The following is a 17668-nucleotide window of genomic DNA, read 5'->3' as shown; positions in this document are numbered from 1 at the left end:
CGACACATTGTAAAAAGAAAATTAGGAGCTCACTTGATTTCTGGCAGATATAATAGGGAATTTTCTTTGTGAGCAGCATTATAACACTTACTACTGCCGTATTGTAGAAAAACATTGAAGAGTACCGTTTATAACACATCGACAACACATTGCACCCATTAAATGTATGAGCTTGAGCTGTTATTAGATGGCTTAGATCACAGGCAAAATGTACAGAGTCATCCGTAGTGGCTCTATTTATTAACATCAACTTGCACAGCTCTCTACAGGTGAAACTCAAAAAATTAGAATATCGTGAAGAAGTTCATTTATTTCAGTAATGCAACTTAAAAGGTGAAACTAATATATGAGATAGACTCATTACCTGCAAAGCAAGATAGTTCAAGCCGTGATTTGTCACAATTGTGATGATTATGGCTTACAGCTCATGAAAACCCCAAATCCACAATCTCAGAAAATTAGAATATTACATGCAATCAATAAAACAAGGATTGTACATAGAACAATATCGGACCTTTGAAAAGTATAAGCATGCATATGTACTCAGTACTTGGTTTGGGCCCCTTTTGCAGCAATTACTGCCTCAATGCGGCGTGGCATGGAAGCTATCAGCCTGTGGCACTGCTGAGGTGTTATGGAAGACCAGGATGCTTCAATAGCGGCCTTCAGCTCTTCTGCATTGTAGACGGCTGCGTTGACCCTGGACTTAATGAAGCATAGTGGACCAACACCAGCAGATGACATTACTGAAATAAATGAACTTCTGTACGATATTCGAATTTTTCGAGTTTCACCTGTACATGTTTGTGTGTGTGTGTGTGTGTGTGTGTGTATATATATATATATATATATTAATTACATTCACATCAGTCCCTAACTCTCAAGCAGCTTGCAATCTAAGGTCCCTAACTCACATTCATACATATCCATACTAGGGCCAATTTAGACAGGAACCAGTTAACCTTCCAGCATGTCTTTGGAGTGTGGGGGGGAAACTGGAGTCCCAGGAGGAAACCCACACAGGCACAGGGAGAACATGCAAACTCTAGGCAGGTGGTTCTGTGGTTGGGATTTGAACCAACAACCCTAGTACTGCCAGGCGGAAGTGCTAACTACCTTGTGATCACTGTGAACCAATCACATCATTAAAGTGTGTGTGTACAGAAGAGAGGGGGTTTAAAAGCACATTATGAAATACTTACCTTAGAACAAAGCCCTCCAGCAGTGCGCTGTCACTACTGACAGGGCTTCCATCTTCCCCTGGTCTTCCTTGCTGGCTCAGGTCCTTTGAATGGCTAAGCCACAATGATGTCACTCCCATGCATGTGCATGGGAATAATGGTTTATGGCACAGAGCTCTGAAGGGACATCATCACTGTCACTGGCTGCATCCAATGTGAATATCTCCTAAACAATGTAAGTTTAGGAGATATTCACTGTAATAGAGGCTCACCTGTAGGTGCAAGTTCTAAAGCAGACTTTACTACCGCTTTAAAGTGCCACTGGCTATCAATAATTGCAGGATTGTGGGTTTTTTTTTTTTTTTTATAAAGCTTAAAAAGGTAAGTGTACAGTGTTACATGGCTGAGCATTTGTCAGTCAAACTAATACATCACTGAAAAATTGCCTAGTAATGAAGGAGTAAATGTACACGTATTGCAGAGATGTACTATATGTGTGTTTTTTTTTTTTTTCCTAGTGAAATACTTTACTGCCCAATAAATGTATGAACTGACAATTTTTTTTTTCCCCCATTCTCGTTTCCAGGACTTTCAAGTGACAGTGACCTGATCTCTCTGACCGTGGATGTAGACTCTCTCTCTGGTACAGATGATGGAATGGCCTCCAATCAGATTTCACCCAGTAAACCATTTAGTGTTCCGCCCTCCCCGGGATCCCTAGCACAAGGCTTCTCTTCCTCCAGTTATGAAGGGGTTAAAACTGAGGTGGAAAAAGAGAGCCGCAGTTTGTTCACCACCAAACTAAAGCAGAAGCTGGGCAGATCAGATTACCTGACGAGAGCCGGTGAGCTGATAACGTTGGCCATGAAGAAGGAGGTGGAGCAGGACTATGAGTCGGCATTCAGCTTTTACAGAAAAGGAGTGGACCTCCTCTTAGAAGGTGTACAAGGTGATTACTTTTGCTAGCCTACAAAGGGAAATTTGAGCTTGCTTTATTCTGACCAGCTGTGTCCCAGGTGATCCAGTTTTGGGGTCTATTTTTGAAGCTGCAATGCCATTCCCAGCCAGAGCCTTAAAGTGGTTGTAAACCCCTTACATATACCCAGTGAAATGACTGGCCTCAAGTAATACACCGAGATGAGACAAAGCATCCTACATAAGTTATTCCTTTTTATCTGCAACCATCTGTTCCATACATCCATTCAAAGTGCAGAATTTACACATGATCTCTCAGCTCTGAAAAGCAGGAGGTGGGGAGCTGAAGTTACACTCAGTGAGGAGAGCTGATTGGAGGAATTGACACACACACCTGCACACAGCTCACAGGAAAAGAGCTGAGGTTGTTAATCACAGGCTGTGCCCTCTTCTGTCACCATTTTTCTTTTGGTGTCAGGAAAACTTGTCACAAGTGATTCATGCAGATAGCAAAGAAACGAGGCAGCAAATAGAAATTACACTTAGTACGCTGAATTGAAACAAGTACACACTATAGAGATATATGCTTTGCTCATATTTCATGTCTGAGGTTTACAATCACTGTGAAGTAGAATTCTGGGGTAATTCCAACTAAGCATAAAACTGCTGCTGTCTCCCTTTTATCATCTATACTAACTACCTTGTAAAAGAAAGGTGCATATACTTACATATTCTCAATCTGGTCTGGTCACGTAAGCTTTCAGCAAAGAGATAAAGCAAGAGCGCACCGGCCTAGTGCATGATCCTTTAAAAATGTTTATTGTAGTAAAGATAAAATACATACTCACAAACATGTGAGGACAATTCGCATGACAAAAGACAGCCACTTGGTACAATGACCGGTGGGGGCCATTTGACCCCAACATCTAGATAAGAACCATCCTGTGGCCAAATACGGCTGACGAGTTTCGAGGGCAACCCTCTTCCTCAGAGAAGAGGGTTGCCCTCAAAGTGTGTCAGCCGTATTTGGCCACAGGATGGTTCTTATCTAGATGTCGGGGTCAGATTGCCCCCATAGGTTATTGTACCAAGTGGCTGTCTTTTCTCATGTGAATTGTCTTCGTAAGTTTGTGAGTGTTTTTATCTTTAGTACAATATACTTTTTTTTTTTTTTTTTTTTTTTAAGTATAATGCGTTAGGCCGGTGTGCTTTAGCTTTGTCTCTTTGCAGTTTGGTCTGGACTACCCCGGTCATGAGCAGCAAGGCTTAGTCTATCCATGGGACATCCTGATGCATACATTTACTTGAGCTTTATCAAGGTCACTGCCTTCAGTCCCCCACACTTATGCGCAGAAGATATTATTATTCATTTTATTCATGCACAGAATCTTTCAGCAATGGCTATGAGGCAGAGGAGAGAATGATCTAACAGCTGGAACACCTATGCGATGACGTCACCCATAGGCTTACAATTGGCTATCCGTTGTCGGTATTCCCTCCTCTCCCCTGAAGCCACTGCTAACTGAGAGAGAAGAGCAGATCACATGAGAAGTGGGGATGGAAGCAATTTTTAAGTTTAGTATTACCCCAGAATTCTACTATAATTGACTCTAGTTTGGAAAAAAATCTCAGCTTCATGACTAGTGGTGCTGAGCAGCCTTCTAAGTCTTCAGGAATAACCTTAGAGACAGAAGGAGACTGAATGCTTTAACATGCAATATCAATTCATATCTTACAATGTATCATTGTGTGATAATGCATCACTAACGTCTGTTACCTGCTACTGGGTAGCATATACCATAGGGTAGGGTTGTAAAATCCAAGTCACCATAGCGATGATAAAATAGCTCCCAGATGACAAGGTATTTGAGGATTTTATGTGCAGATTCAATGACTGCAGTTCCAGCTACCTCCAATAGACGGCACCTAGTAGAATCGGGATTGACTCCTCATTGTTATTCATTTTTGGTACCCAGTAGTGTGCGTGGCATGGACTGCACTTCCGTCAGCCTACTCTAAATGGCGCCTAGATGAAAGAGGATTTCCTCAATCACTGAACACTTCTAAAACAATAAATTGGTATTGTAGACTATAACACAGACCAAACTCCTGTGTATTCCACAGACCAAACTCCTGTGTACACATAGAAAACTGGAAAAATTAACAAAAAGAAACATAGAAATGTGTCCGCAAGAGACTGATATATATGTATTGAGGGCAAATGTATACTCACCAGTATTGCTTGTGGTCTCTCTGCATCTGTATTTTCCCCCATTACTGATTTACCATGCCTTGTTCTGCATTCTGTCTCTGTATACAGATGGTCATTTTGTTAGGGGCAGGGCTTAGTTTCCTCATGTCATAGCTGTTCTGATGACTGGTGAGGGAATGTTCAGGAAGCAGCAGGCGGTGCATAAAGCACAGATCCATAGGAATGAAGCAGGGAGATCCTTGCACTGCAGGTCCTCCTTACAGTTTCCTTTCCAGCAAGCAGCCTCCTTTGCAGAGGAGGAACTCAAACGGTAAATTTTCAGGGTATTGCTTAGACATAATTAACATTTCTAGATATTAACACATAGCAGATCTCCACTTTTTGGGCCCACTTTAAAGCAAACCCGTACTTATCCAAGTTAGAGCAGGATTGAAAAGTGCATGTGTCATTCAATATATCGTTTTTTGGAAACCCCAAACTTTAGGGAATTCAGTTTTGTAAATTTCAGCTTCATCTCTGTAATTTGAACTCTGACCCACACCCTCCCATCTCCCAACTTTATTTGTTAAACAAGCCATAGATTATGCAATTTTCTTTCCTTCCATCATGGATGGCAGGAAAGAAAACCGTTTGATTCTCCCATCAACACTGACTGACTGTGAATCCTTCCCGCAGTACTATTGTGTTTTACTGGTAGGGAGCCTTTCCAACCTGCAGAAAACAATGAATACTGCTGGCGGCTATAGCAGCTAGCAGTAATTGCATGTAAAAAAAATGCAGCAGGCTGGTTGTACCCAAGTCGATCAATGGATTGAGTTGGGAACAACCAGTCTGCCCATAGATGGATCGAATCTTGGCCGGTCCCTGCTGTGCCAGACAAGGTTTGATCCATCTTTGGCTGGTTTAAGTGAGGCTGTCTATGATATTGAGGAACAAGTACTAATGTGTAGGTGGGGATCAACTTCTGGGTTACTGCTGTGGATTTCTCAATACAGTTTAGTAAGTTAGAGCTAAGCATTGGTTTACATTACATGAAAAGACATACAGGGGTCTATTTATGAAAGCTGGAGAGTGCACAATCAGGCTCACTTCTGCATAGAAACCAATCAGCTTCTAATGTCAGCTTGTTCAATTAAACTTTTGCAGTAAAACCTGGAAGATGTTTTGTTTTTATGTAGAAGTGAGCCTGATTTTGCACTTTCCTGCTTTAGTAAATAAACTGCACAGTATATAGGCTTCCATTGCAACCTATCCTTATGAAAATTCTAGATGCTTGGCTGCCATGGTGATTCAGTGGTTTCAGTACTATCTGAGTCAATGATTTTGAGCAAATATGCAGTTCAGAAATTTCAAAGTCAGTGGATCATTGTGAGTCTTAGGCAGTTCTCATTATGTTCTTCAGTATCAGTCCCTTTTATTTTATTTTTTTTTAGCACAGGATTCCTGACCTCAGCCAGGGGCCGCACATAATAATTACTATATGTAATGCTATTGTACAGTGGTGTCCAAACTGCCACCCGAGGGCTGGATATGGCCATTTGCTTGCCTTTGTTTGGCCCTTGAGGCACTATTCCCTCTACTGACCACAACGATGAGGCACCATTCCTTTACTGATTCCAACAGTAGGGCATAATTCCTCCCACTGATACCAAGGATGGGGCACTATTCTTTCCAATGACACCAATAATAGGGCATAGTTCCTCCCACTGATATCAATGGTGGGGCATCATTCCTCCCACTGACACCAACAATGGTGCACTGTTCCTGACACTAATACCAATGATGGGACTATTCCTCCTCCTGACCACATATTTTAAATTGAACACCAAACCTGAGACATTGTGGACTCCAGTTGATGTTAGGGCATGTTCCACTCCCAGTGGCCACAGTCTGACCCTCCCAAAGTCTGAAAGGAAGTAAACTGGCCTTTTTATTTAGGAAGTTTGGAGACCCCTCATATAGAAGACTGTCAAACACTGGGGACAGACTACAGGAGATGGTCAGAAAATATGGATGTGCTTCAGATGTGATTTAAGATATACTGCAAGAGACAGTCAAAGATTGGAGACATTAAACAAGAGACTGCTAGAGATCTATAAAGCACCTTTACAATGTTCTCAATCTTGTTGCTTGGGCTTGAGTGCCAAAGGTTATACATAAGGGATCTACTACGATAACCACTGTTACTTAAGAACCCTCAGGCTTGTGGGACCATTCTAGGACCATTCTAGGACAAAGCTCTTTAACCTATTAGTATAATTTTGAGTTTTTAGAGGAAAGTGGAGACTCTAGAAAACAAAAAACAAAAACCGCATAGACACCTGGAGAACATAGATGTTTCATGCCGATAGAGCCCTGGTAGGAAATAGTAAGGTGGAATATGAATATGGAGCCCCGATACCACAGGACATGAGTGCCAAGCGCTATGTTACCATTGTTTTGCATACATTCTGAGGACAAAGCCATAGGGTACCATGCTTTTTTTTTTGATGTATAACTATGCAGCCCATTTCCCCTTATTGAAAAGGACTGTTTATATTGAGTGTTAAAGACTGTTATTTGCATACTCGAGACTACCCAAACATTTCTATAGGCTGCATTGTGTGAAGGGCTGCACAATTAATTAGCGTTCTCTGGCTGTACATCGTTCCCTAGAGATGAGCACCGAGGCATGTTATTGGTGTTTTTCGAAGCTAAGGAGTAATTTCTCGTCTGCCTGGAAATGTGTGTTAAGTTTGGCTTTACAGGTAATTAAGTAGCTTTTTGAGTTTTATGTTCTGTTTTCCCCACCAACAACAAGGCGTCCAAAATAAGCACTTGCACAGCACGGCCGCCACGCCATCATTTGCTTAAAAAGAGTTATAATTACAGTTGACGAGGCATGGACACCATAAAAATGCATTAGTTAGGCTTGACATGTTAATTACCTGTTTTTGCAGATGTTTTTATGTATTGTTATGCGAACAGTTTACAAAATAATTACAGGAAAGTCAAATGGAAAATAAACGGAGAGGGAGGCTTTTTTGCTTAAATATTTTCATTCATGCGAATCTGGATTAGACGCAGCTGCTGATCTCCCCCGTAAAAGCAGGGAATCTCGAAGAGTTTATATTCAGGGTATTTTATTTTTCTCGTGGTCGGCGCTGCATTTTTATAAGTGGCGTACAAACATTTCAACATAAACATAGATTCCGATTGCAGAGAGCATTTTTCAGCATCGTTTTGTTGTAAATAAGCAAAGGCTTTCCAGATGGTGATCTAAAAAGCTTCTCTCACATAATACATCCTTAAAGGCTCGGGCACAAAATATCTTTTATTTCCTTTTTTTCTTTCACATTTGTTTGTTTAAAAATAATTAAAAAAAATTACATGGTAGAGATAGGTAGCTCAAAAAAGTAGCTTAAAACAGTACAATTTAGAAAACAGTACCAGATTTCCTGTAATATTGAATACCTATAAACTGAAATCGACCACTTATGGGGAAAGGGGATTATTGTGTAGGATAGTGGTTCTCAAAATGTTAAATGGGCCATATTTGTGAAGCTTAAAAGCCTTAATAAATCAAAGAACAAAAAATGTAATCTATTACAAGTGCTTAGAAGTGGTGGCTGCTTTGGTTTTCTTTTTCTGGCTAAGAGCATTTTCACCAAGTACAGAACATACCAGTTGATCTTGCTAAGGCCTCATGCACACTTAAGCTCAAAAAAAGCTGCTTTTAAAGGCATTTGAGCTTTTTATTTCTGCCTCTAAATGCTCCTCCGTGTTTACCTTTGTGTCCATGACACATAAGCGTTTAGAAGTAGGGACATTTAGAAGCAGAAAAACCCCCACCAAAGTTACGTTTAGTAGAGGAGCTTTTGAACATAATAAATGCTCAAAAGCACGTTAACACATTCTAATGGACAGAATAAATTATGGCCAATAGAATGCACTAACACCCATATGAACGCGTGTGAATGCACATGCAAAAACGTGTCTTTTTAATGCTTTTTTTTTTTTTTTGCTGCTAAATTCCTGTGGGAGAAAAAAACATCTAGAGAATACAGTGTGCATGAAGCTTAAAATGCACTAGGTATACATATACTTAGTCCAGCCTGGGCAGCAACCATGGCACCAGTCTTTTCGATGTGGTAGCTGCTTAAGGCTGCTTTCACACTGATCCATTTTTTTCTTTTTTTGCATTTAAAAAGCAGAAGAAAAACACATGCTCATTAAATCCTATGGAACTCTTCACATGGGTCCATTGCTTGCTGCACTGTTGGTGCAGACTTGGTCCGGTAAAGAAAACGAACCAAAAACGCATCTCTCCATTGAAATGGATAAAAACCGCATCAAAAACGCAATGCACATGTGGGAAGTGCTCAGCCCAAGTTCACAGAATCACTTGCCAAGGGAAATCACATTATATGCTATGGTTCCCTTCTAATCAATGGGACTCAGTACAGTGTGATTTTATAAAAAGTTCCCCGGTGGATGTCAGTGCAATTTTAGCTCCACGGACTTTTATGGTATCTCACATAGATAAGAAGCATTCCTATGCGACTTTGATGGAGTGTGGGTTTTTTTTTAACCCTTACCTCTCCTCCCTGGTCATCCTTCATCCATCGATTTTAATACAGCTGCGATTCTGGAGCCTTCCTTTGATCCTTTCTCCGATCTATTTTTCGAAAGAAGGGTTGACTGTTTGAAGAAAGGATTGATCGATTTAATCAAAGGATCAATTGATTAATCAAAGGAAGGATCAATCAACTGAAGGGCCAATTGATTGATTGAAGAAAGGGTTGACTGAAGGATCGAAGGATCAAAACCTTGTCAGCGTGAACCTAGCCTTAGGCAGCAAGGATGATTTTTTTTTTTAACCCTTACCTCTTCTCCCCAAAGTCATAGGAATACTTCTTATCTATGGTGATGCAACCTCACATTGAAGTTGCAACAAAATAGCAAGAAAATCGCACTGCATAGTCCTACTGGAAATTTTATTACAAAAGTGGGAAGTGATATGGGGAAAACTCAACCCAAACACATTTAAAACATGCATATGCGTTCTTGGTGCGTTTTATGCTGCATTTTTAATGTGTTTTTAATACAGAGCAGTGTGAACGTAGTCTTAGAGACTTTTTTTCAGGCTATGGACATTTTCACTACAATCACTTTACAGGCTGACATCACTAAAAAAAAAAGCCCACCTAGGTGCTTGCTCACCTCTCCAGTATGGTGGCAGCCTCTACTAGTGTTTACATCCTCGGGCCTGAAATCTTGTTCAGTACCCACCGCACCTGAGCAGTAACTCCTTTTAAAGTTGAAGGGGGCTCCAGGCTGCCCTACAAATGGGAATTTGCAAAAGTCAGGAAGAGGCAGGCAAAACGTCAGTTCTACCAAGAAGTATCAGTGCTTTGCCCATCAGATCAGCTCAGAATTTGGTTGAAGTAGCAGGATTATGGAGTACTTTATACTTGACAGCATTTTTTAAGCCACAGATGTTCCTTTTAGATGGTAAAAGTTAAATATCACCTTCATTTCAGTTTGGCCATATGAATACTCTTGCTAGTCCTCTGCAGAGGGCAATATATTCTTTGTCTTCTATTTACCAGCAGACATTCCCTGCTGTCCATCTCCCCGTGTTCTGCCGGCCTGTGACTACAGACAGACCCTTCCAATGTTAGTTGGAACTCTGTGTCCTGGCCGTGAACTGGTAAGTGATGGATGGATTCATGCACTGCTTGGTCAGCATCTGGTTATCAGATAGTTCCCAAAAGCTGCCATTATCCATCTGCCCTACGATGCTTGCCTGCTGCCACGCTATATCCAGGATCTTGGGAGCCGAGCATTGCACAGCCCATGTGCGTCTCTTGGAAGCCGCGTTTCTCTGTCCCTTGAGTAGACCTTGAAAAAGAGGTAGAGATAAAGTCTTGACATGTCTTTTTACTGCTCACAGCTCCTTCCAGAACTTTAATCCTTTTTTTTTTCATGGATACTGGTTTTCCTGCTTTGTGTAAATATAAAGCAGAACCTGCTGCAAGGTTAGCAAGAAAGAGAAATATTTGAGATTAAACATATACACTAATTAAAATGTTAATTGTGTAAACTGTCCTATGATGAGGTTTCTGTAACTTCCATGTCTCCTCTCGCATTTGGATGCCATCAGTGATCTCCACTGCTGTCCTTTTTTGTCGCATTACCGCAAGTCTGCATCTTCTTTCCTATGTTAGAACTTGGCCTCCTTGCTGTAGGACTGCTGGGGAAAAAAAACAAAATAGGTCACCTCGACATTTGAAAATACTTAGTAGATCTTCCTGGAACGATAGACAAAAGCTGTCTATTAAATACCTAATAATAGCAAGCAGTGCTCCTAGTTTCAAGCATCACTTGCACTAATTTGGCAGTTTCTTGTTCCTCTGTGCTAGAAGCTGCTCGTTATCCAGTGTGAAAAAAACTACCTGAAAGTGGGGCCTGATCTTTTCTTTTTTTTTGTAGAAGAGTACTACAAGAAACTAGATTACTATTGGAAAAAAAAGTAGAGAATGAATCTAGTATGGCATTATAGTGTTATGGAATAGGTTAAAATAGGATTCTGGTCAAAACTTAAAGTGCAACTGCACTGCATCTGAGCACCACAAACCAAAAGTGCTATTTAATTCATTTTAATACGCAAAACAAACTCCCCCATCCATCCATGTCTCCATGCTTTTTTGTTCTGAGAAATCATTTTGAAAAAACACCCTCTGGCATGTCTGGCAGTGGCCATCTTGAGAAAGGGCAGATGATTCATGTAGCAATTATTATTATTATACAGGATTTATATAGCGCCAACAGTTTGCGCAGTGCTTTACAAAATGAAGGTAGACATTACAGTTGCAATACAATTTGGTACAAGAGGAAACAGAGGGCCCTGCTCGTTAGAGCTCACAATTACTTAGTACAATCCATCTGTCCTTGGCTCAGGCATAGGCTGAGCTGAAAACCCTCCCTCCTCTCCTGAAGACTCCTGGGATGTGTGACATCATTTGCCTAGGCACAGAAACCAGGAAGTAACTGATGAAATGTAAAAATAAGTTTAAAACATGTAAATATGATATACTTTCCTATCTATTAACTAATGCTAGCAGCATAAGGATTAAAAATAGTTCATGTTTATTGAGAGAGTGAAGTTTAACTACTCCTTAAACTGTCTTCTCTCCCCCTTCTAACACCTTTTCTGACTAACCTGTGTAAGAAAGATCTGTATACCGTATATACTCGAGTATAAGCCGACCCGAATAAAAGCCGAGGTACCTAATTTTACCACAAAAAACTGGGAAAAACTATTGACTCGAGTATAAGCCGAGGGTGGGAACACCAGTGGGAAGAATCGTGCCTCATCATTGGTGTCAGTGGGAGGAATAGTGCCCCATCATTGGTGTCAGTGGGAGGAATAGTGCCCCATCATTGGTATCAGTGGGAGGAATAGTGCCCCATCATTGGTGTCAGTGAGAGGAATAGTGCCCCATCATTGGTGTCAGTGGGAGGAATAGCGCCCCATCATTGGTGTCAGTGGGAGGAATAGTGCCCCATCATTGGTGTCAGTGGGAGGAATAGTGCCCCATCATTGGTATCAGTGGCAGGAATAGTGCCCCATCATTAGTATCAGTGGGGGGAATAGCACCCCATTATTGGTGTCAGTGGAATAGTGCCCCATCTTTGGTGTCAGTGGGAGGAATAGTGTCCCATCATTGGTGTCAGTGGGAGGAATAGTGTCCCAACATTGGTGTCAGTGGGAGGAATAGTATCCCATCATTGGTGTCAGTGGGGGGGTGGAGGAATAGTGCCCCATCGTTGGTGTCAGTGGGGGGGAGGAAAAGTGCCCCATCGTTAGTGTCAGTGGGGGGGAGGAATAGTATCCCATGATTGGTGTCAGTGGGGGGTGGAATAGTGCTCCATGATTGGTGTCAGTGGGGGGTGGAATAGTGCCCCATCATTGGTGTCAGTGGGGGGGGGGAGGAATAGTGCCCAATCGTTGGTGTCAGTGTGGGGGAGGAAAAGTGCCCCATCGTTGGTGTCAGTGGGAGGAATAATGCCCCATCATTGGTATCAGTGACACCAATGATGGGGCACTATTCCTCCCACTGACACTTGCTGACCCCTGTTCCAGTATGGTGCTGCTGCAGCCAGCATATGTGGTTGCAGCAGCACCTAAGCACGGCACACTTACCTGCATCTCCTTCACTCGATTTTCGCGGGGCCGCTCAGCTCCGCCTCCTCGCCGGTGATTGGCCGCCTGTGTGCCTTTCCTGAGCTACAGTTCTGGCGGCCAATCACCGGTGAGAAGGCGGAGCCGAGCAGCCGCGCGAACATCCAGTGGACGAACCGAATGAAGGAGCAGCCGCGCTTCCTGGACCGGATCGTCGTGAGACCGGAGCCAGGTAAGAGACAGCAGCCCCCTGCAGACGTTGACTCGAGTATAAGCCAAGGGGGCCGTTTTTCAGCACAAAAAATGTGCTGAAAAACTCGAGCTTATACTCGAGTATATACGGTACTTACCTATTTTCAGGCCACTCTGGTCCGGTCACGTGATCTAGCACTCCTGTGTCAGACAGCAGCTGCTGCTGCAGGGGAGGGGAGGGAGCGCCGATAACAGACAGGCCATAGTTAGCCTGCAGATGATTCATGTAGCAATTATTATTATTATTATTATACAGGATTTATATAGCGCCAACAGTTTGCGCAGCACTTTACAAAATGAAGGTAGACATTACAGTTGCAATACAATTTGGTACAAGAGGAAACAGAGGGCTCGGCGCGTTAGAGCTCACAATTACTTAGTACAATCCATCTGTCCTTAGCTCAGGCATAGGCTGAACTGAAAACCCTCCCTCCTCTCCTGAAGACTCCTGGGATGTGTGACATCATTTGCCTAGGCACAGAAACCAGGAAGTAACTGATGAAATTTAAAAATAAGTTTAAAACATGTAAATATGATATACTTTCCTATCTATTAACTAATGCTAGCAGCATAAGGATTAAAAATAGTTCATGTTTATTGAGAGAGTGAAGTTTAACTACTCCTTAAACTGTCTTCTCTCCCCCTTCTAACACCTTTTCTGACTAACCTGTGTAAGAAAGATCTGTATACTTACCTATTTTCAGGCCACTCTGGTCCGGTAAGGTGATCTAGCACTCCTGTATCAGACAGCAGCTGCTGCTGCAGGGGAGGGGAGGGAGCGCCGATAACAAACGGGCCATAGTTAGCCTATAGGTGACAAGCTTTATTAGCCATTGCTGAGCATTCTCTCCTCCCCCTTGTAGCCGGCGCTGGCTGATATACTGGAGACCACGTGACCAGGCCATGACGACCTGGTAAGTAGACAGATCTGTCTTGCACAGGTTAGTCAGAGTTGTTGTTAGGAGGGGATAGTTTTAAGAATAAAGTAGAGTTTCTGGCCAAAGCTTAACTAAACCGTACCTAAACCCAAAACCAAAAATGTAATCTATACTGTAGCTTTTTCAAACTTCTTCCTTCCCCCTTACAATCTTGAAATAACACTTTTCCTTTCCCTGGGTGACTACGTTACTCCTCCACTGTATCGAAGAAGAGCGCCATGGTTGTCATCCTTGGCTTTTCCCTATATATGAACTACAAACATATTAGTATCGCTTCATCTCCAGTACATGAGGGGCAGGGCAATTGGTTTACGGAACATAGCTAGGAATGAAGATATTCTTCGGTGCAGTTCACGAGAAGTGGCAAGGACACTGCATTTTTGGCAAGATCAATGAGTATATTCTGTATTTGCCAAAATGTTCTTAGCTTGAAATAAAGTAAAAAAAAAAAAAAAAGTTAAAATGTAATGCAGCTACCACATCTAAGGACTGCGATCTACAATATGTTGCATTTCTGTTCATGGGTTTAGCTATACTTTAAAGCAGGGGTGTCCAACCTTTTGGCCTTCCAGGGCCACATTGGAAAAAGAGGAATTGTTTTCATCGGTGTCCCGACGTCGTCCTCCTTCTCTCAGCTGCTGCTCCAGGAGCTCCCTCCAACTGCCTCTTCTGCTTGGGTTGCCTCTACCCTCCCTTCCCCTCCACTCCCTTCCCCTAGACAATAAGCTCTCAATAAGCTCCACATCAGCATATTTGCTCTAAAGAGAAACAGATCTGGGTATTCAGTTTTCTCCTTCACAAACTGAAAAAAGTACTCCTCCTAGCTCACAAATTGCCTATTGTGAATCAGTACCATTAAGCTGGATACAAAAGTCTTTCTCTGCGTACCCTACTTGCTACACAAAATAGACAGAAATGTCCCAGATGCATGTTGGCAGTGTAATAGAGAAGTGGGTACGATGCCTCATATCTAAGACTGTCCTAATCTAAGGACATTTTGGGAGGAGATGATCTCTACTATTAAAAATTTTACCTCAGTCGAACTAAGTGGGAATCCAGCTGCACACCTTCGCCACCTGATCGACCACTCCGGAAATGCTAGTCATCACTTACCATTCACCTACTCAATGCTTCACCAGGCCTGTACTCCATCTCTTTGGAGGCAGACCCAGCCACTCACTAGAGCTCTATGGTATGGAAGAACTCACTGCCATCTTTCATAACGCTGGAGAGCAGTTTAGGGAGAGGTGGAGGCCATGGAGAAACTTTACATGCATGTTATGGTTACTTCCAAGACATGATCTGCTCTGGATTGACTTGATACCCATTTACTTAGTGGTTTAGCGATCCCTGGAGAGTGTCCCATCTGCTTTCTGCCCTCCCCCAATACCCCCTACCTCTTCAACATGCCCATACCTCACATAGTATAAGATATAAAACTAGTTCACTTCTTGGTTACATTGTAAATGCTCTAGGCTGCATTGTGCAAAGTCCATTTAGCTTTAGCGATGTATATACGATGTCTCTCTTTTTTGTGTTGTAAACCTATGTGATAGGCCACATCGCATATGATGCATCCGGATACTGTTTTCCATTAGATATATCATTTACAAATAGCTTGATTTTTACACTATATTTCTTGAAATAATACCTTAAGCTCAGTGTCTGGTTATTGATTTTTTTGTATTAGACACTCCTTAGTCTTCTTCATCTTTTTATGTACCTCATAGATGGCTTTTAACATAACTTTACATGACTCCATTCATTGTAGGCCTCATTGTGACTTTGTTATATGAGAAGTTAAACCCAAATAAACAGTTAAAAGAAAAATGGAAATTGAAGTGCCACACCACTGCTAAGAGGTCCAGATACAATGTTATTCCAATAGGAGTCAGATGGACATTCTAATGAGTAGCCAACATGTTTTGGAGGTCCAAAAATGCCCCCTTCATCAGGGCTTGGCCGAATGCTATGTAAATGAACTAGAAGTCAGCTGGACCTTTAATGCAGGTTCTTCCAAATTGACTACAAGCATGGTCTTGTCAGCAGCTGATTTGGCAGCCTGGGGTTTCACTGTGGCATGGGTGTCAGTACTCCCATCTCCTGCAGCCCACACTGCTTATTGGGGCTCCTTTAATGAATAAACAGAGAGGACTAAGATTGTTGATCTTCTGTGCCCTCCACAGATCTCATTGGTTACTCCTGCCAACATCCATGTTACTACTGTGCCTTGTATTGACGTGAAGGTTTTTCTAAACACTGTGGGGGACACCGAGTATCTAAACTAAACCGTTTTTCAATAGACGTCAGGGGATGACTTCTCATCAACAGAGCAGCCTTAGGTAGCAGGGGCAGAGGGAGAGGTAAGTCCTTTCCAGGAAACTTTAGTTTAGTGACAGGGTCACTTTAAAATGCTTTCCGTAGGCCACTTTTTAAAGTTTTGAAAGCCAAAGCCTTGCCAAAATCCAGACTCCACAAGTTTCCTGCTATTTCCATTCATACCCAAAAAAACTCTTTTTTGTGCAGTTTTTCTGGAGAAATCTAGTTTAGCGACAGAGTCACTTTAGTATAATAAGTGGAGAATATAGAGTAGGATTATTCTGATACTCTTGTTACAAAGAAGTCATGTTTGGGGGGGTGGCAAAGGAAGTTTCTTTGATTTTGTTGTATTGCTTAGCTGTTCCTCAATTATAAAACACTTATGTAATTAGGGTATTTTACATATTGTAATTACCACAGTTTGTGGCTTGACTGAACACACTGTTTCTTCTCTTTTCCCACCTGTTTACTGTCTCTTTTCTCAGTGCAAATCAAGTCATTTGTGTTTCTCATAAAAATGGTGGCCAGTTACTTGATCAGGTTGAGTATTTCATACCTGGCTGTTCTGTTGGCTTAAAGTATATGTAAACCCTCACCTTGTAAAGCAACCCATACAGTTTAAAATGGAAATGAAAGGTAAAACATTTGTATATAAATATAAACACCCCCAAGCATTTCTGGCCCTGGCCATCTTGAGCAAGTGCAGGTGACTCGTAGCAATTACTTACTGGAATCCATCTGCCCTTAGCATAGGCAAACAAGCAGGAGGATGTGCTTGGCTGAGTAAACCCCTCCTCCCCTCCTGAAGACTCCTGGGATGTATGACATCATTCGCCTAGGCATGGAAGCTAGAATGTAACTAAAGAAATGTAAAAAAAAACAGTTTAAAACAAGTAAATATGATATACTTTCCTATCTATTCACTAGTGCTAGCAGCATAAGGATTAAAATTAGTCCATGTTGATTGAGAAACTTTAAATAAATCAACCACAATGATTCTGTGCTTTTCAATATCTGCTGTTGAGAAACTGATCCAAAAAGGTAGAGACTACTCCAAATTGGCTATTATATTTTTACATTCTGTAAATAGCGCATGCCTGGACCACTACTTATTTAACTCATGCATTTGACTTTAATGCTGTACTATGAGGTATTTACCAAACGTTTTTGCTTTTTGAGATAAATACCTCATAAGGTGATAGTGAATTGACAGCAACAAGTACATAAAAAAAAAAGTTTAAAACAAGTAAATATGATATACTTTCCTATCTATTTACTAATGCTAGCAGCATAAGGATTAAAAATTGTCAATGTTGATTGAGAGGTGTAGTGCTGGTTTGTGCGCTTTCCCACCGCCCTATAGCAGAAATACTGCTACAGGGCGGCAGTGGTGCGTAAAATCACATATATATATGTGATTTTGCATCTCCGGGTAGGCGGCGCGCCCTACTCTTTGCCGCCATTGGTGGTCTCAGCTGTCAATCACCGGGTCCCTGCTGGTGATTCCCCGCTGTCACCCGGCGATCACCGAGTATCCGGGATGGGGGAGAGACCTGTGCTTAAACAATAAAGATCTCTCCCCTGTCTGCTCCTGCATACTGCTTTGTATGGCTCTGCATAGCAGCCATACAAAGCAGTGAGCTTACAGTGAACACACACTGCACACGGTGAAACAGCACAGTTA

The 17668-nt window shown here is 41.9% G+C and overlaps 1 protein-coding gene across 2 annotated transcripts in view; it reads left to right on the top strand.

The window, feature by feature from the left end:
- RPS6KC1 (ribosomal protein S6 kinase C1) overlaps window positions 1–17668 on the top strand; it is a 227383-nt gene that overhangs the window by 68213 nt on the left and 141502 nt on the right. For both annotated transcript variants that reach the window (XM_089677776.1, XM_089677777.1), the window contains exon 7: window positions 1768–2130. In XM_089677776.1, coding sequence (XP_089533902.1) covers window positions 1768–2130 — 363 coding nt within the window. The remainder of the gene's footprint in view (window positions 1–1767; window positions 2131–17668) is intronic.

The sequence above is a fragment of the Staurois parvus genome, unplaced genomic scaffold (genome assembly GCF_062004578.1).
Source record: "Staurois parvus isolate SC_StPar_1 unplaced genomic scaffold, SC_StPar_1.0 ptg000192l, whole genome shotgun sequence".
NCBI lineage: Eukaryota > Metazoa > Chordata > Amphibia > Anura > Ranidae > Staurois > Staurois parvus.
This window is presented reverse-complemented; position numbering and strand designations above follow the sequence as displayed.